A 21,103-nucleotide genomic window follows, 5' to 3' on the forward strand; every position below is an offset into this window, starting at 1 on the left:
CATTCACAGGGCCAGGCGGTGGTACAGCCAGTTAAGCACGTAAAATACTATGCACACGGACTGCGTTCAAGCCGCAGCTCCCCACCTCACCTGCAGCCGGGACATTTTACAACTGGTGAAGCAAGTCTGCACGTGTCTTTCTTCCTCCCTCTTTACCTCCCCCTCCCTTCACGATTTCTCTTTATCCTACCAAATAAAATAAAATAAAATAAAATAAAGAGGAAAAACAAATGATCACTAGAAGAGGTCAATTTGTAGTGCTGGCACCAAGCCCTAGCAACTGGAAGCAAAAAAGAAAGAAAGAGAGAGAGAGAGAGAGAGAGAGAGAGAAAGAGAGAGAGAGAGGAAGGAAGGAAGGAAGGAAGGAAGGAAGGAAGGAAGGAAGGAAGGGAGGGAGGGAGGGAGGAAGGAAAGCATTCATGACCAGACAGGATCTTATTTCACTCTGAAAACAGAGACAGAATTTCAATATGCAAATGTTTAAAAAATACGTTCATTTCTCATACAGAGCAGAAACAAGTGAATATAAGGAGGACAGTACAACAAAAAATACTAAGTTAACTAGGGTAAAACTTTATACCTCTTGTGTGAAGAGAGATGTTACCATAAGACAAGATTCAAACCTTTTAAAAAGCCCCTACTCAACAAATGGACTGACATTATGAGTCAAGTATGAGGATAACAAACTTCACTTCTTACATTAAAATTGGGATTCCTACGTGCTATAATCAAATCAACAAATACTTACAAGGTCATTCATATTAGTTTGGCTAGCTGGGTTAATTTCTTCCAAAAATTCCAAGACATAATATGTGTATCTATCCATAAGGTGGACTCCAATAGCAGGATCAGGTTGATGCTATTAAAAAATTAAAAAGCAAAGCAGGAAAATTACATACATATTATTTTAATAGGGGAAATAATAGTGTACAGGACAGTTGTTGAGACATGAGTACAGTTTCTTATCACCCCCGATAGGTATCTATCTACACATCACTTTTACCACCAACCCTAGCCTCTTGTCATGTTGTATGTGTGTCTAATAGCATCATTATAATGAAATGTTTAGTAAAAATCAAAATTTCCCCTTAAGATGTTAAGAAGTCCAAGGGTTAGAAATAATCATATTCATAAAGCATTTAAGTGATTACAAAGATAGTTACACAGAATCAAATCATTTCACAAATGAAGAAAATGCACCTACCGAGAGTGAATCTTCCCCCACCTGGCTACTTGCTAGAGCCATTATGTTAGGGGAATAAAATCGCTCATACATAGATGCCCCTTGGCAAGTATCGATAATAAATAGTAGCTCATTGTAGCTGAAAGGAAAATGGTAATAGCTATGAGACCAATTGCACAATCACACATCTGCTAACATTTCTATATCTTTTTTTTTTTTTTTTTTTTTACCAGAATACTACTCAGTTATGGTTTATGGAGGTGTGGCTGGGGGGTTGAACCTGGGCCTTCGGAGCCTCAGGCATGAGAGTCTCTTTGCATAACCATTATGCTGTCTACCCCCACCATTTTTATATTTTCTTAAATTGTTTTAAGTTATATCTTAGCTATTTTCTTAACTAAAGACTTGAAAGAGTTTTCAGTAGAATTCCCAATAATAATGTAGTAGTGGGAAAATTATAGCTCCGTCAAGAAAAAAAAAAAAAAAACACACCTCAACAGGGTACATGCTACAAAGTGGCTGCCCCAATCTCCACCCTCTTTTACTTTTGCACATGATACAGAATCCAAATGAATATTCAATTCAACAAATATTTATTTGGTATTCACCTGCCCATGAAGCTGAAAAATATGTATATGATTTACTCATCATAACTAAATTGCTTAAAGTCTAACTGCAGGTTATCTTCTGCATGAGAACCCAGGTATGAGTTCCCAACCAGCACACAGCAACATCATGCAGTGCCCAATCTTCACAAGCAATGAAGCAGTGTTGTGGTACCTCTTTTCCCTCTCCCTCTCCCTTTCCTCTCTCCCTCACTCACTCACTCCCTGTCTTTATCCCTGTTTCTGAGGTAGAAAGGGGGGGAAAAAGTGTCCCATGGTAAAGGAAGTGTGCAGGTGTGCAGTCCCAGCAGCAAAATAATTAAATATCACTAAAAGTGTTATTTTACCTACCCGCCCCCAAAAAAAGGAGTAACACATTCCAGCAAAGAGGAAAAATCTGTTCTAAAATATATAAATATTTCTGGAAAAAAAAGAACTGTATTGTGTAACTAGGTCTTAAAGTAACACCTGGATTTGACATTTTCAAATTTAAAGAATAACATAAACAGCTCTATATTTTAGGATGAGGATTTGTCTAGCTGGCAAAGGCAAAAGTAGGGGGGTAGATATATTTTCTTGGTGCTTTCTCTTTGGCAATGTATCTTACTAAACAGAGAATCATGTATTTAGGGGAAAAAACAAGCCTAAGGGCCTGGGACACATCTCGCCAGATGAAGCACACACCTTACTGTATGTGTGTGATGCCCTGGGTTTGAATCACAAAACAACATCATTTGTGTGGCACTGAGGGAGTTCCACGAATGCTGGAGTGGGCTGTGGTGACTCACTTCTTTTTCTGTTTCCTCCTTTCTCCTCTTATTCAAAAAATAAAGAATGAAATATTGGACTAGGGAGGTCAGTCTTCAGTGCCCCATGTGTCTTGTTTAGTATCTCGGTTCACTCTCTAGTGCTATCTAAAAAGCAAGAATACAACCAATTTTACCCATGTGTCAACAACTGGACTCTAAACCATGAACTTCTCAATAATAAAAAAGAAAGAAAATGTAGAATCTTGAACAATAAAATCTAAGCAGTTGACAAAAGGTGTATTTAATAAGGCATGTTTGTTTTGAGACAGTATCTGTAGAAATGTGGGAAAAAAAATCTAAGGTTGTTAGAGACAGTATATTAAAACAATAGAGTAAGTACTAGGAAGAGAGAATGCAGGCATGAGTCTAGTTCTGTCACTTAACTAGCTATGTAATGTTTGGCAGATTTCTTCATCTATGCCTCAACTTACTCATTTGCAAAAATGGTAATAATAACAGTAATGGTACCCACCACCCCATATTAAAACTAAATAAGACAGCATGTAAAACACAGTATCCAGAACACAGTACGCCTTCATTAAATGTGAGCTGAAAATAATCAGTTCCTAGCAAAAGCTTCCTTCTCACCACTCACAGTGCATGCGCATGCATATAATTTTTCTAATACTTATATTATAGATGCATTTACATCTTTCTAAATGCTGAGTTTTAAATACTTTGAATATAAAATAAGTATCATATTCCCCCTTTGTGCCATGTTTAGAAGTTATGGCATAAGTGTTTATTAAGGCAATCCAGTTAATAGCAGATCCATGGCTACTTAACATTTCATTAAGCTCATATGACAACTTTTCAAATTAAGGGTTGTTTACCAAATGGATTGCCAATAATACAGCATCTTAAAGTGAATTGTTACGATTTTTTTACGATTCATAATTTCAACATTTTTTTTCTAAAGAACTATCATATTCAGTTCCAGAGAACAAACAATAAAGACTAGATGCATGTTGGAAAATAAACATATGTCCATGATTAACCTCACAAGGAACCTGATTAGTATAGACGATTATTTCCACCAAAAAAAGATGCTTAATAACAAGAGGCATGATCTGTTAAGGGCTAGTTTTTTCATATTTTTAAAAATTATTACATTAAATATTATCATAGGAAAGTACAGTTTTCTTACTTGTTGGTGCCTAGGTTTCACTATTCAAGGCAAATCTTCAAATAGGAAGAAAGACACTCACATCAGCTATCTCACCTAGCTGAGCATTTTAATATAATGGTGGGTGTGCATTACTGAGAGTTTATACATGTATATGCTATGGCCTCCCACTAAGACTTCAGAAGCTATTTTAACAATATAACAGTTCACAAACAACAAATGTAAAATGGTAGAAGAAATTATTACAGAAAGTTAAAAAATCTCATAAAATAATAACTACAAGACTACGAAGAAAAAGATATGGGGCTGGGGACTCAGCATAATGGTTATGTAAAAGACTTTCATACCTGAGGTTCTGAGGTCCCAGGTTCAATTCCCAGCACCACCATAGCCAGTGCTGATCAGGGCTCTGGTCTCTATCTAACTACTTCTCTCATTAAAATACATAAATAAGACACTTTTAAAATAAAAAGGTATGAGTTTGTCTATGAAGAGTCATCACTTGCTAATTACCGTCTTTTCTGCCACATTTGTTCAAAAGCGTCTGCAAGTTCTATGTTGGTAATTTCTTCAGAATCTTGAAATTTCAAGAAACCATTTCCACCATGTCCTTGTAGTAAGAGTGAGAAACAGAAAAGAGAAAGATTTTAAATGCAAGTTACATAAATCCAGACATGTAAAAATAGCTACATACATCCAGATATTTGCTTCAATCAATACAATGTTTTAATATAATTTGTTACCGAATACGTAATGGTAATAAATATAGTGAAACAAATTTAATTTTCTATTATGCCAATGAAAAAGAGAATGACAGATTATATAGAAATGCAGATAAAATTTTAAGAGTCTCTCAATCATCCAGTTCAAAATTGAACATTTATACTTTTTCACTGATTTCATTATTATACAAGAATGAGTGAGCAGAGATAAAAAAAAAAAAAAACTTACCAAGTATCAGTCAAACATTTTTGATGAGAAACAAGTTAAAATTAGCTAGTTCCAGGGTTTGTTAGTCCTATTCAGTATAGTCTTAGTCTATACTAGTAGAAAATGTAGTCCCCACCTGAATATTGATGCAGAGCTTTGTCATGTCATGTCAAAGCAATCACAGACAATATGCAAACAAATGGATAAAACAATTTCTAATAAAACTTTATTTATAAAACAGTCATTCTACGGTCTATAGCTTTACCAAGTACTACCTTAAACTAGTGGGATTTCTTCCATACTTATAGTTGTCCTGAAAAAATACCAATTAACTCAGGGGGGAAAAAGTGTTAAACTTCTAGTTTAATACAGTAAATAAAACTAAACTACAAGAGAGTACTTTGTCTTATTTGTCGCAAAAGCTTTGAGATGAAGTAATTTTTTTTTTTAAATCAACTATAAAAACTATGGAGGCTAAGGAGGCAGGGAATACAACTTTGGTGGTGGGTACAGGGAATCACACACACACACACACACACACACACACACACACACACACCTATGCATGCAAGTGTGGAACATTTCCTCTGAAAACTTAGCATTCTATAAACTACTATTAAATCATGAATAATAAAAATACCTTTAGGGTGTGTAGCAGTGCCCCAGTGGAGTGCCATATTACCAAGCACAAGTACTCAGCCCCTACCTGCAAGAAGGAAGCTTCTAGACCAGTAGAGTAGGTATCTCTCCATCTCTCTCTCTCTCTCTCTCTCCCCTTCTCCCTTTCTGTTGCTCTGTGTTGCTCATCCTCTAACAAAGAAAAAAAAAAAAATCAAGGAAATACCAAGAGCAGTGGAGTCATCATGCAGGTACCAAGCCCCAAGAATAACCTAGGGGTACACTTTGAAAAAAAGTTATTTAAAAAGATTTCCTGACTTTATTAGCTGTGGTTTATGAAAATTAAATTTTGAATAGTAAAATCTATAAGAAATACAACATAACAGAGGTAAACCACTAAATAGGGGTCAGTAACTATACTGGTCTGTGACAGCTAAGAATGGCTACTCCTGTGTGCTCAGATGGGAGAGCGTTAGACTGAAGAGTTATTAAACATTCTGCACCTGTTTTACCATCAGTTGAATGGAATGATCTTTGGAAGAATTTTTTTTTTGTAGCAGTTAGGCATCATACACGAGTAATTCCATTACTCCAGAGACAATTATTTTAGTCTTTTTATTTCCAGTATATAGAGAGACAGAGAGACACACGACACTGCTCTGCCACACAGGGAGCTTCCCCAAGGTGCCACAGTGCTCTCGTGTGGTGCCAGTCATGTCTGGGGCTTCATGTATGCTAAGGTCCCACACCCTACCAGTATATTCCTGAAACAAAAGTAACTATTGCTAGATCAACAGTCATTTTTCTAAATACCACTATAGCAGGGAACTGGTGATATATACATTTAAAAAAAAAAGGGAAATGTCTTCAGGCAATTAGACAATATGTAATTTATATCAGGACACTTCAAAGCACATGGCGCAAAAGGCAAGGACCAGCGTTAAGTACCCGGGTTTGAGCCCCCAGCTCCCCACCTACAGGGAGGTCGCTTCACAGGTGGTGAAGCAGGTCTGCAGGTGTCTTTCTCTTCCCCTTTTTGTCTCCCTTCTTCTCTCAATTTCTGTCTTCCTAGCCAACAACAATGACAACAATAACAATAATAACAAGGGCAACAAAAATGGGAAAAATGGCCTCCAGGAGGACTGTATTCGTAGGCACCAAGCCCCAGCGGTAACCCTGGAGGCAAAAATAAATAAATAAATAAATAAATAAATAGAAAAGAAGAGAAAATGGAGGGTCTATTAATAGATGGAACAAAAAGAGAAGAAGTGTAAAGTAGGACAGAGAGAAATCAAGAAAGAAGGGAAGGCGAAAGAAAGGAGGGGAAAACAGAGGGAAAACAGGCAACTGAAGATGTAAGTCATAATGGATGTAGAAAGGAAACTCACATAAGAAAGTAACAATTGGGGGTCAGGCAGTAGCCAGCGAGTTAAATGCACATGGTGTGAAGCCAAGGACAGGCTTAAGAATCCCAGTTCGAGCCCCCAGCTCCCCACCTACAGGGGAGTCGCTTCACAGGCAGTGAAGCAGGTCTGCAGGTGTCTGTCTTTCTTTCCCCCTCTGTCTTCCCCTCTTCTCTCTATTTCTCTCTGTCCTATCCAACAATGATGACGTCAATAGCAACAACAATAATAATAACTACTACAACAATAAAACAAGGGCAACACAAGGGGGGAAAGAAGCAAATTAAAAAAAATAAATAAAAGAAAAAACTGAAGAGACATAAACTTCAAGGGGTATCTCTTTTTTGCCTACAGAGTTTTCACTGGGGCTCGGTGCCTGCACTACGAATCCACTCCTGGAGGCCATTTTTCTCATTTGTTGCCCTCGTTGCCGCCCTTGTTGTTGTTCTTGTTATTGTTGTTGGATAGGACAGAGAGAAATCAAGAAAGAAGGGAAGGTGAAAGAAAGGAGGGGAAAACAGAGGGAGGAGAGAAAGATAGACACCAGCAGACCTGCTTCACCACCTGTGAGGTGATTCACCTGATAGGGAGTCGAGGGCTCGAACCCGGATCCTTACCCCAGTCTTTGTGCTTTGTGCACTTAACCTGCTTTGTTCCCGCCCAGCCCCCAAGAGGTATATCTTGAGCAAATACTAGAACAGAAAATCCAAATTCTTAGAAAGAAATAGAAAAAGGCACAAAGGCTAAAATTAAGTAATAATATAACTAAACAATAACATACTGCATTTTATATATCATCAGTATTCTTTAGTAGTGTCAAATATAGAATAACATTGTGGAGTGTAGTCATGACATTCTTCCTATTGTCAAACACAGTCAAAAGGCTACTGCAGCGGCGGGGGGGGTGTGCACCTGGCTGAGTGCATATGCCGCAATGAACAAGGACCCAGATTGACTCAAGCCCCTGGTTCCCCACCTGCAGTGGTGAAGCAGTGTTGCAGGTGTCTCTCTGCCCCTCTTCCTTTCTACTACCCCCTTGCCTCTCAATTTCTGGCTCTCTCTCCAATAAATAAAGATAGTATAAAAAAAAAACTTTTGGGAGTCGGGCTGTAGCGCAGCGGGTTAAGCGCAGGTGGCGCAAAGCACAAGGACCGGCATAAGGATCCCGGTTCGAACCCTGGCTCCCCACCTGCAGGGGAGTCGCTTCACAGGCGGTGAAGCAGGTCTGCAGGTGTCTATCTTTCTCTCCTCCTCTCTGTCTTCCCCTCCTCTCTCCATTTCTCTCTGTCCTATCTAACAACGACAACAACAATAATAACTACAACAATAAAGCAACAAGGGCAACAAAAGGGAATAAATAAATAAAATAAATATAAAAAATTTAAAAAAAAAAAAAAACTTTTTTAAAAAGGCTACTGCAGTTCATATCTGAAAAATGTAATTTTGTAAAACATATTCCAAATCAAAACTAAAGGCCTCTATATTTGAATTCAGGTAATATTGTACAGATTGAGATATGCTAGCCATTCAGTAGTAAGCCTTTACAGTGTTTTAAGCACAGAAAAGATAAATTTGCAATTTTTACTAAATAATCCAGTAGAATGATGAACAGAAGACGAAAGTGTTTGCAGAGAAGCTATATAGTTACTAAAGTCACCAAGTAAAGATGCAGAGGTAAAAAATAAATAAATAAATAAACAAATAAATAAAAGCTAGCACAAAATATTTTTCAAATATTTCAAGTAATTACATAAAATGGAAAAAGAGAGCAATACAGTAAATTAACTAAAATCCTTGGGGATATCTAAATTTCTTTCCGCCAGGATTTCTTTTTGAATAATGGCAACACATTCTATCATTAAATGTCAAGATTCTGCAATTACCTGTCATGTAAATAAGGATATTGCTCCTATCATCAGAAAGAAGACGTTTTGACCGAGGAGTACTAGGTGGGATTCTCCCAGTTAATACCCGCAGAAAACTCTCCACAGTTACCTACAATACAATGACAAATCAGATAGAGTGGAAGGAAGAGCCTAGGAAAAGCTGATCATTTTCTTGAGACATTGCTTCTTCTTTCCCTCTGTATCACTCAAAACCTGAAAACGTAACACAAAATGAATGTATTTACTAGTGGTACCAGGAAACAGCTCACTCAATAAGACCCGGGTATAGGTGAGGTCCTAGATTTGAATCCTGACACCACACGGGAACACCGTGAACAATACTGTAAGAAGTTCCACGGGTTAGAGAGCAGTGCTATGATGTCTCTCCGAAACTAAAAGAATGGAAAAACTGGCATAAGGAAGAGGCTGTTAAGCATGGGTAACGTGCATAAAAAATAAATAAATAAATGCCTCACAGTAAGTTTGTCTCCATTAAAAAAAAAAAAAACCACTAGAAGTCAATAATTATAAACTACCTTAAAAAAAAAAAAAAAAGCTTTGATGAAAAATAAGTTAATTCTAACTTTAAAAAAATTAAATTGTAGGCAAAGTCTTGCCAAAACCTTAATCTATCTTCCTGAGCAGTTCTTTAGGAACAAAGTATAGACTCACCACATTATAATGATTGCAGTTAATCTATGAACTACTTAATTCTAGGTTAATCAAGATATATAGGTCCTTACTAAATCATAAAAATAGACCCATGAAACCAGGTCTGTAAATAACCCCCCGAAATTATCTACCTTTGATTTTTTCAATGTATTTTGTTACTTAAACTTCATCAGGGATATAGATCGAGAGATCTTTTTTCCCCTCCTTTTTTTTAACAAAACACTGTTCAGCATTGGCTTACAGTGGTGCCAGGGACCAAACATGGGATCTCAAGAGCCTCGAGGATAACAGTCTGTTGTATAAACCACTGTACTATATCCCCCAGCCCAGGTACCTTTAATATGCAAAATAAAAAAACTGTAATACCCTGTTGTATAAACCACTGTACTACCCTCAACCCAGGTACTGTTAATATGTAAATCAACACTTAAAAAGTAAAAAAATTATCTACTTTCTTGTTCAATTTTTTCCCCTCAATCATGGGTATATAAGAAGTGTGTGTGTGTGTGTGTGTGTGTGTGTGTGTGTGTGTGTGTGTGTGTTGTGTGGTGTATGCAGTTCTACACATATTTTGCTTCCTTAATATGACCTCCAGAGACAGAATTCTATCAGTGACAATTATAAACAAAGTTCTTAGGCTATAACTACATTAGAGCTCAAAACTTAAACAATAACTACATTTCAAAATTGTTGCTAAACAGTTTACCTCATAGCTTCTATAATCCACTTCCACATCATCTCCATAGACATTTAGTTCCATATTCTTGTGGCTAAACACTGTGGCTGGTTTGGGATTTCTAGGGTTGCATGCCATATCATCTGCAAGCATCAGTACAATGTGGCTAGGGGAAAAAAAAATCCAGTAAATAAACTATTTAAATAAAACTGAGAAATTAAGAAGAAATGCAGCTTACTTATACCAAGCAGTCATTATACTCATTCATTCCTTTGTTACAAATATCTTGGGACAACAGATGAGTTCAACTGTAGAGCATGTATAAGGCTATGCATTCAGTCTTGGAGAATAAATTTTAAAGTTAGAGAATCTGGCATGACTATTACAGAATTTGAAGTTACTAACTGTACAAAAGTTTCATTGTTCTTGGTAGTTTTTAAAAAATAATGCAGTGATATCTGACATTCTTAAAATTATAGTCAATGTTAAACTATGATATTCAAAAAAAATAGATGTGTCAGAATCCCAAGTGCTTAAGTTTGAAAACATGCAACTGATTATAAGTACAAGCAGTGGGCCACTGAAACGCATCTCTCAGCCAATTACTACAGGTCTGTACTCCATCGCCTAAGACTAGCCACCATCTTCTACCTAGATGCTGAGATATATGGCTCACTACCCAGCTCCCTCAATTCTTGTCTTTTTACATTTAATTCTCCTTCTGCCAGTAGGATGGCCTTTTTTAAATAAGTCTAATCATTAAACTTTCTGATTTAAAACCTTTCAAGGACTCCCATTATAATTAGAGAAAAATCAGAATCCCTGACATGATCTAAAAGGCTCTAAAATGTATTTTCTCTCTAACTTTCAGACTCTACCACCCAAGATCACTACCTCCTTCCACACTGGCTCCCCTCCTGCTCCAGAAGAATGTCAAGTCTTTTTCATTTCAGGGACTACTTTAGATTAATCTCAAATTTTCCTATGTTCCCATCTCAGCTAAGGTACTAGTAATAAAAGAGTACCTTACTACTATTACATGGCTTACTTTCTACATGCCACTTAAGACTCTAAAATCCCTATCTTTCCCATTCACTAAATTTATTGAAATTAATTAAAAGTATCTGAGGGCAAGACAAGGAATGCCCTGTTTAATCACTATATTACTTGGACTCAGTCCTAGGGACTGGAGTATAGTAGGTATTCAACAAGTATTCATCAGATAAATGAAATATTTTCACTTTGTATATATTTTTGTTGAGAGAAATTTTCAAATCTTTCTTAAATGCTCCTCATCCTAAACTTAGCATTAAAACAAGTGAACACAAATCAAGCATTTCTTTATTCTATTATATAATTGAATTGCCCAAGCATAAGGGGGAAATTAATGTGGTATATGTAATTAGTATGGCCAGAGATAGCAAGAAGAAAATGTTCTGCTGCTGCATATGTTCCAAATAAATTAAAGTTCAAAACTGAAACACTGTGATTTTTCTTGAAAACTGACGAGATTTCTATTTTGAAAAGGCTCCAACCCGTCCACATTCAAAGATCAGCTCTTCAGCTGTTAACTGATTCATACTCACACAATGGTGAGAGTCTATGAATTTCCTCTTAAAAATAGAAAATGTTTTCCCTTTATTTTCTTCCATTTAACAAGATGATTAACATTATTACTTAAGGTACATTATTTAGATTATATTAACTTAACTTACATTTAGTTAGATTACTTCATTTATATTATCAGTGACATCAATTTTGTTAAAAGCCATTATTATAAAAGACTGAACTGCTCTCTAAATCTCAATATAAAAACAATAAAATTCTGTTAAGACATATTTCTGGTTTAAAGTTAATCTGATTATATGAAATGTCTACAGCCATACCACCCTGAACACACCCGATCTTGTCTGAAATCAAATGCTTATTCAGTATCCACTAGACCTATTAATCAATACCTATGCAATATTATATAACAGCTACACAGTTCCATATCTATACAATGTCAGTATCATATAGAATTGGTAAATAGAAACTACAATTATCAATTCAATCAAGCTTTTTCCTACAAATAAATCTGGGCCTCAATACAACTACTAGAACACTGCATTAATATAAACAATCTATCCTACAAATCGTAACATAATAATAACTGTATATAATAAATTTTAAAAGATCATGTGCAGACTGAACTTCAAAAGTCTAGACGTCTTACTACATATTCTAATTCAGTATTTTACATACAAGAGATGTCAATAACTTTTTCTAAAGACAAAATTATCACTTAGGAAAGTGTTAAACTATTTGAATAATGATAAATATACATATATAAATAAAAAGCATTGCGCCTTAGGTTTTTTTTTTTTCTTTATCTTTATTTATTGGCTAGAGACAGTCAGAAATCAAGGGGGAATGGGGTGACAGAAAAGAAGAGAGACAGAGAGACACCTGCAACGTTGCTTTACCAACTTGCAAAGCTTTCCCACTGCAGATACAGAGCAGGGGCTTGAAGAAACACCACCACCCAGCCCCTGCCTTAGTTCTTACAAAATTATAAAATAAAATTATAAGTCAAATTCTAGCAGAGCTACCAGAGTAATAATACTCTAAACATAGTCATTTCAATTTGAATGGTTCTGTTATTTTGCTAAATCTAAATGAGTGCTGCTACATTTAACAGAAGAAAGAGTGAACATCAGGCTCAGATTTACATTTCATGTCTTTTTCTGTTCTGACATTCATACTATGATATAATGTACTTATAAAGAAAATGTCTGCTCACAGAAAGTATATCATTAAAATAAAATTTTTTTTAAAAAAAGCAGTCCAAAGTCCCCAAGCTTGGCTTACTGTTCAGGATAATCAGATCTTACATTTAGCCAAGCCTTTGTCAATGCATATTCTTTCAACACCAGTTATCTTGAGATCTAACTTGTTGACTCCTTATTGTAATTTGTCACTTAAGTATCAGTGAATGTAAGTCTTTTTCACTGCGATATTAGAATTTAAGCCTTCACTGAGTAGATATAAAACTATCACTTGAATCAAGACTGAAACAAATCTACATACCTGTAAGTACTGATATAAAGTTGATTGGTATCTTAAAATTTTTAAAAATTCCTTCAAATACATCCAATCCATTCAAGAATATGATAGTCTTAAAATGTGGTACTCTTATAGTTAAGATGTGTGATGGCTCAATTCTCACACTTCACACAAACCCTTGCAAAACCTACTATACAACAAAAACCCAGCAAACCCATATTATGATAATATGGCCTCCTCTCAAGACAAAAAAAAAGTAATGAGATTGTAAATAAAGTTACTTTTATTATTATTTCTGTTAGCATATGCACTTTTTAAATATACAGTATATCCACTATATCTACTAGTGTGGAGTTAGCATGTACTTGCTACTTTTTATTATTGCCACCAGGGTTATGTGGGGCTCAGTGCCTGCACTACGACTCACCACTTCCAGCAGCAAATTTTTCCTTTATTTTTTTTTTCTATTTTATTTGATAGGACAAAGAGAAATTGAGACGGAAGGAGACAGAGAAGGAGAGAAAGCCCTGCGTCACTGTGTATGAAGCATTCCCCTGCAGGTGGTGAACAAGAACTCTAATCCAGGGTCATGTACACACTCAACCAAGTGCAACAATGTCCAGCCCCTCGTATGACCTACTGCAAATACACATATTAGTGAAGCAAAACTTCTTTCTCTTTTTAGATTAAAAAAACTACTGGAAGTCCGGCGGTGTCGCAGCGGGTTAAGCACACATGGTGTGAACGCTTAAGAAGATTAAGTGCTTAAGAATCCTGGTTCGAGCCCCCCGGCTCCCCACCTGCTGGGGAGTCGCTTCACAGATGGTGAAGCAGGTCACAGGTGTCTATCTTTTTCTCCCCCTCTGTCTTCCCCTCCTCTCCCCATTTCTCTCTGTCCTATCTAACAACGATGACATCAACAACAACAATAATAACTACAACAATAATAAAAAATAAGGGCAACAAAAAAGGAAAATAAATAAATAAATAAATAAATATAATTATTTTTCCAAAAATAATAAACTACTAATATTTTCTTCTCTCACCACTATGATATCTAAATAGGATACCCTGAGCATGATTATTATAGATTTTAAAGATTATCCATATGAAAAATGAATTTTTAAACTTCTCAAAAAGGGCATGAAACCTAACTTTGGAAGTATGTGTGGGAAGAAAATGGTCTAAATAAATATTTTCTTTATTATTATTGTTGTCATTGCTGTCGTTGTTACATAGGACAGAGAGAAATCGAGGTGGGGTGGGGGGAGATAGAGGGAGAAAAGACAGACACCTGCAGACCTGCTTCACTGCTTGTGAAGTGACCCCCCCTGCAGGTGGGGAGCTGGGGGCTTCAACCAGGATCCTTATGCCAGTCCGTGTACTTTATGCCATGTGCACTTAACCCGCTGCGCTACCTACCGCCCAACCCCTAATAAATATTTTATATTATTATGTTTGCTAAATATTGAAGGAACAGGTAAGGGTTGCTATGCCATTCTTTACATGCCTTTCTGGAATTCTTTACTGATCCAAGAAGGAACCAATAACCAATTATTAGAAAGTAAATAAAGCGTAATATGGGATGATCTCACTCTCAGGCAGAAGTTGAAAACCAAAGTCAGAATTGAAAACACAAGTAGAACCTGAACTGGAATTGGCATGTTGCCCCAAAGTAAAAGACTCTGGGGTGGGTGGGTTGGGGGGTGGAGAATATAGGTCCAAAAAGGATGACAGAAGACCTAGTGGGGGTTGTACTGTTATATGGAAAACTGAGAAATGTTATGCATGTACAAACTATTGTATTTACTGTCGAATATAAAACACTAATTCCCTAATAAAAAAATTAAAAAAAAAGAAAGTAAAGAAAGTGTAACACTCCACAGGTTCATAGCAACACAATTTGTAATAGCCAAAACCTAGTGTCCAACAACAGATGAGTGGCTGAGTAAATTGTAACATATATACACAAGCGAATACAACTCAGCTATTAAAATTCAAAAATTAAAAATCGTGAATTCACCTTCTTCACCTCATTTTGCATGGAGCTTAAACGAACCATGTTAAATGAGGTAAGTCAGAAAGAGAAGGCTGACTATGGGATGATCCTACTCATAGACAGAAGATGAAAGATAAGAACAGAAAGGAAAACACAAAGCAGAACTTGGACTGGAGTCGGTGTGTTGCACCAAAGTAAAAGACTCTGGGGTGGGGAGTGTTCAGGTCCTAGACAGAGGAGGATCTAGGTGGGGGTTAGAGCATTAGCTGGAAAACTGAGAAATGTTACACATGTACCAACTACTGTATTTACTATTGACTGTAAAACATTAGTCTCCCCAATAAAGAAAAAAAAAAAGGAAGTCGGGTGGTAGCGCAGCAGGTTAAGCGCACGTGGCACAAAGCACAAGGACCGGCATAAGGATCCCCTATCCCCTGGCTCCCCACCTGCAGGGGCATCGTTTCACAAGCGGTGAAACAGGTCTGCAGGTGTCTATCTTTCTCTCCCTGTCTTCCCCTCCTCTCTCCATTTCGCTCTGTCCTACCTAACAACAATGACATCAATAACAACAATAACTACAACAACAATAAAAAAAGAAGGGAAAAAATCCACTGAATAAAACTTAAATGTTACTGTACTATATATAAAATATTTTTTAAATGTTACCTTAAAATTTCTATACATTCTACTGCTGTGCTACTAACCAAATAAAGCTATTAAAAAGCATGTACTTTTTCCTACCACAGCTAGGATCATCACCTTATCTTCAATATATCAAATCACACAGTCCTATCTATGAATAGCAGCAGGCATTAAAGCAGCAAGAGATCTGTGATGCTTTCTTAAATATCTAGTTTTCTACACACAGGTGTTTGATTTGTTTCTGGAGATGAGCTATTTAAAATAATCTGAAGATTATAATTTCTGAATCAGTATAATGACTGACTACCAAGAAAACTCAACAAGATGTGTTATATAATTATTAGTTTGGTGTCAGGATAATATAATTAATTTGAGACTATGTTTTCTCCTCTTCCATATCTTAATGAATCTCCATGTTAATAAACCTCACCACTGATGCACTATAAAGCCAATCATCGGGGCCAGGTGGTGGAGCACCTGGTTAAGTGCACACATTACAGTGCACAAGGACCCAGGTTCAAGCCCCTGGTCCCCACCTGCAGGGGGAAAGCTTCACGAGTGGTGAAGCAAGGTCTGCAGGTGTCTCTCTCTTCCTATTTCTCTCTGTTGCTATCCAATACTAAGTAAAGATTAAGAATTATTTTTTTAAAAAAAAGCTAATCATCATAAATCTGTTAGCCACCAGGTATTGACCATGCAGACTTTCTGAATTATTTTTAAATTCCCATGCCAAACAATTGCCATTACTAGACTACACGAATCCAGGCATTTTGTACTTACAAAAAATAAAAGCTCAAAAATTTCCCTGCACAGATAAAGTCGGCAGTACCAGATGTTGCATATGAGAGTGTGACACCATACAATCAAAATACTTGAGGGCAGAGCTAGCTATGGGTTCACATGTTTAAAGTCATATATTGATTAGTATAGTATAATAACTAACATTTATCAAACACTTGATATATCTCAAGAATTATGCTAGTAAACAGGGACATTTCAAGTATTACCTCATGTATTATTATCTCATATATTTCTAAGACAGGCATGATTATCATACCGCTTTTACATACTGCAGAGCTGAGCTACACAGAGACTAAGTAACTTGTATCCAGGGTCACATAGCTAATAGGTACAGGAGTTTAGCTTAAAACCCAATTTGTACCAGCACTCCAGATGAGTAACTGTACTCATACATCAACAACTGCACTGTAAATAAACCATTAACTCCTGCCATAAAATGATTTGGAAAAAAAAAAGGAAAGGAAAAATAAAAACAAAATCTAGTTTGACATAAACATCTGCTTCTAACAATTTATTCTATAGTCCTCTGAAACATTGTGAACTGGCACTTAAAAGGATTTAATTATGAGGTTTGTCTTACATTGATAATTTAGTCAACTCAGATGATTAGGCTAAATACATGAACTTGTTACTGCTCTTCAATGTTTACAGCACATAAGTGGAATAAAATACACGCTTGAAAATTCTAAATGGAGCCATCCAAAGAACTTAGCATTCTCTCAAATTCAAACATAACACTAGAACAAAATGTAGCAGGATGTAACTGAAATTTTCAAGTGTCTGCTTAACTGCAAAACCCAGGGGCGAAAAAAGAGGCTAATAATATTTTAAATAGTCAACAATCATTTCCCAAATGCCATAGAAAGGCATGAAACTATATCCTGTTGTGGGTTTTCTTTCCACGTCTGGTCAGTCACTACCCATTCCATTTTCACTCACTGACAGTTCATGCCTGGTGGTTAACTTACTGTAGAACACCACTTATTATTCCTGAAACCCCTGGCATCAGTCTCAGAACCACCTGGCAGTAACAAGTATGACATCAGAGGTGGGCGATCCATGGAGATGAGGTGAAGAAGGTGAGTTCCATGGAGATGAGGTGAAGAAGGTGAGTTCACCATTTTGAAAGGCTGAGTAGTAGTCCATTGTGTATACAGAACACAACTTTCTCTGTCACACATCTGTTGTTAGACACCTGGGCGCCTGATGACCTTGCAATTCCTCTCCTGGGAATATATCCTAAGGAACCAAACACACACATCCAAAAAGATTTGTGTGTACCTATGTTCAGTTTGTAATATCCAAAACCTGGAAGCAACCTAATGCCCAACAGCAGATGAGTGGCTGAGTAAGTTGTGAAATATATGCATAATGGAATACTACTCAGCTATTAAAAATGATGAATTCACATTCTTCATCTCATCTTGGATGAAGCTTGAATGAATCATGTTAAGTGATATAAGTCAGAAAGAGAAGGATGAGTATAGGGTGATGTCACTCATAGACAGAAGTTGAAAAATAAGATCAGAAGGGGGGGGGAAATAAACAGAAATTGGACTGGAGCTGGTGTACTGCACTAAAGTAAAAGACTCTGGGGAGGGGGTTATGGCTCAAGTCCTGGAACATGATGGCAGAGGAAGACCTAAAGGGGGTTCAACTGTTATGTGGAAAACTGAGAAATGTTACACATGTACCAACTACTGTATTTACTGTATTGTACTGTTGACTGTAAACCATTAATCCCCAATTCAAAATATGAATTTTTTTCCTCTCCCTCATCTTGATCATATCAAGTATACAGGAAGCAGGTAAGTAGGGATTTCATTCAAAACAATTATTGGGCTGTCAGAATAGTCATGGTGCATTTTTGTATAGATAATAGTGAAGTGTGTCAGGAAGCTGAAAATAGTGAAGTGTGTCAGGAAGCTAAAACCAGGTAAATGAAAACAAAATCATTGGACATGGATAAGGTTACAAGAAGCATGAACACACCACAACAGCCTGTGCTCTGTGGGATTTCGATATAAACACAGGAACAGTCAGGTTGGAGAGCAACTACAAAGGTCAGCAAGCATGTCTTTAGTTTCCAGATGCTTCCCTGAGCACAAGTTTTCATTTTTCCCCATAACCATTAAAATTTATTTTCCCTAAGTCAAAATTTTGAAATAGTATACAATTCTATTTGTTAAAATGTATTTAATTTCAGATTAACATATTCCAAATTCCACACTAACATATTCTAGATTAACACACTTTGGGAGGTATAAAGCTGTGCCTATACGCTTTAAGTACTAACTTGGCAACAGGAAAAATAGTTCAACTGTTACAGCATGGGATTTTCATGACAGATCAATCACTAGAACCACACATACTGGATTGGTGCTCTGGGTTCTCTTTCTTTCTCTCTCTCATGTGGTTCTCTCTCTGCCTCACATGAAATAAATAAAATGTGTTTTTCTTAATAAAGTAAAGTGTGTATTTGATAACTACAAGTGATAAGGTATTCCCAAGATTATACTTATCTAATACTCTGCTGTGCATCTACTAAATGCTAGAGGTACAAAGTGAAATAAAAGATCCACTCCTTCTTCCCTTCAAGAAGTTTATAACCTTGTAGAGAAAACACACTGTAATTCCTACAACATGCTACAATAAGTGATATAACAGGACATTAAAAGAAGGCAGAGGTCAGGAAACAAGTTTTTTGAAGGAGTGCTAAAGTGAGTTTAGAGTATCAGGATAAATTAAATTTGTGTTTCCTAAACTTGTTTGTACATGAGAACTATACACAGAACTGATGTCTTGGCCTCACTTCAGGTTTAGTGAATTAGAAACTGGGTAGGTACAAGAAGGGGACAAGGTAGGGGTGAGAATTTGGTGTTTTTCACATGTTTTAGGTAACAGTTTGCTAGAAGTCCTGATAGCCATTGCAGGTAGAGACAATAGTTCAGTAAGGTAGAGCATTAGAGAGAAATTAGGACAAGAGTACGCTGTCAAACAAGACCTATGGAGGGGCAGAGTGGTGGCTCACCAGGTAATGTGCACATGCTACCATAGGCAAAGACCTGGGTTCCATAATAGTATTAGCCATGACAGACTAAAAAAGAAGTATTTTTCTATTGACTTTTGTTTATTAAATAACAAACAGATTAATGCATCAACTACCTAAATCCCAAATCCACCACCCAACAAAGACTGTATCAACAGAAGTAGAAAAGCAATCATCTTGAACAGAAATAAGCTTTTAATAAGAAGATTCATTAGAAACCCAAGAACAAAACCCACTAATTATAACATACTATTGCCATATTCTATTTCTAAAGTCTCTAAGTCTTACTTAGACTATTTAAACATATGACTCATAGACCAAAGATTTGCTTACCAAAGTAGAAACTTTTGCAAAACAATGCATAAAAGTACCATGAAGAAGCATTAACAACAGGTACAGAAATAACAACAATTACAAAAATATATATATATATATTTGAGGAGAACTGACATTATTATAATTGGCTAATATAAAAATAATATTTGCATGCTTGGTAAAACAAATCATCTTCCTCAGACTCAATTTAATGTGCTTTTAAAAACAGCATTACTGACTTGTCTTAATTTCCAGAAGAAACAGGAAATGTATAGTTTAAAACGATATGTAATTGTATTTTTATCAACTTCTCAGGCTATAGTGGTCTATTTATATAAAATGTAATGTCACTTTTTTTCTATGTCATTCATTGTTTCCTTTTTGTTACTGCAGCATTCTACACATACCCCTGTTTGTTTTTATTCTAAGTACCTAAATGCAGCAAAGGTGGAACAGTGTCATATAACAAGAAAACAGGCTTAGTATAGTGAAATGGCTTAACCAAAATCAACAGTCAGATCTCACTGCAAAGTTCTTATTGTGTCTCACAGGTAGATAGGCACATAGAACTAAGTCAACCAAACCTAAGTAAGTAAATGGACTGCAGTTTCCTGCAGTGACGACTTTGGTTGTAGTAAAAACAAAGCTACCATAGCCAACAAATCACGTAAAGATCATCTACCTGGGTAAGAAGGTGTGAGGGACATGCCTAGTATTAGAATTTCCTCTTTATCATCAGGCAATAGCCCAGATATTTACAGGTCTTCACAGTAGGTAGAGTTCACTTCCTATATACAAACTAGCAATGCCATATAGACATCAGTCTTGTTCCCCCTGCAAGCTAGACTTGGGCCTTTAATCTATATTCTGTCACTATGAATTCCCTGTGTCATAAATAAATCACTTTCCCATATCTAAATCAAAAGTAAAAGATAATGTTAGCTGTCAGGCTCAGGCAAAAATTAGTAAAGCCATGGGCCCCTTGGAATATACCTAAAATAGACCTACTAGCTTTTTCCAAAATGAAGACCCCCAAATCTCATCTGTTATATTCTTAGCTTTAGATTCTTGATTATTATACAATTCATTCTGCTTTATTTCTTAGTGCTTTTTCAGCCACCAAGCTACAAATACTACCATGACAACAACCTGACTTCCCTGGGCAGACAACCTCACCAATGTACCCTGGAACCCCACCTCTCCAGACCCTTACCCAACTAGGGGAAGATAGAAACAGGCTGGGAGTATGGATCAACCTGCCCATGCCAATGTCCAGTGGAAAAGCAATTACAGAAGCCAGAGCTCCCACTTTCTGTACCCCATAATGATCCTGGGTCCATGCTC

At 36.5% G+C, this 21,103-nt stretch overlaps 1 protein-coding gene across 3 annotated transcripts in view; it reads right to left on the minus strand.

Annotated features, from left to right (window-relative positions):
• PIGK (phosphatidylinositol glycan anchor biosynthesis class K) overlaps nt 1–21,103 on the minus strand; it is a 115,883-nt gene that overhangs the window by 85,378 nt on the left and 9,402 nt on the right. For all 3 annotated transcript variants that reach the window (XM_060202192.1, XM_016193002.2, XM_060202193.1), the window contains exons 4-8: nt 9,939–10,074; nt 8,558–8,669; nt 4,237–4,333; nt 1,205–1,322; nt 749–859 (exon numbers count right to left, since the gene is read on the minus strand). In XM_060202192.1, the coding sequence (XP_060058175.1) occupies nt 749–859; nt 1,205–1,322; nt 4,237–4,333; nt 8,558–8,669; nt 9,939–10,074 (574 nt within the window). The remainder of the gene's footprint in view (nt 1–748; nt 860–1,204; nt 1,323–4,236; nt 4,334–8,557; nt 8,670–9,938; nt 10,075–21,103) is intronic.

Source organism: Erinaceus europaeus, chromosome 11 (genome assembly GCF_950295315.1).
Source record: "Erinaceus europaeus chromosome 11, mEriEur2.1, whole genome shotgun sequence".
Lineage (NCBI taxonomy): Eukaryota > Metazoa > Chordata > Mammalia > Eulipotyphla > Erinaceidae > Erinaceus > Erinaceus europaeus.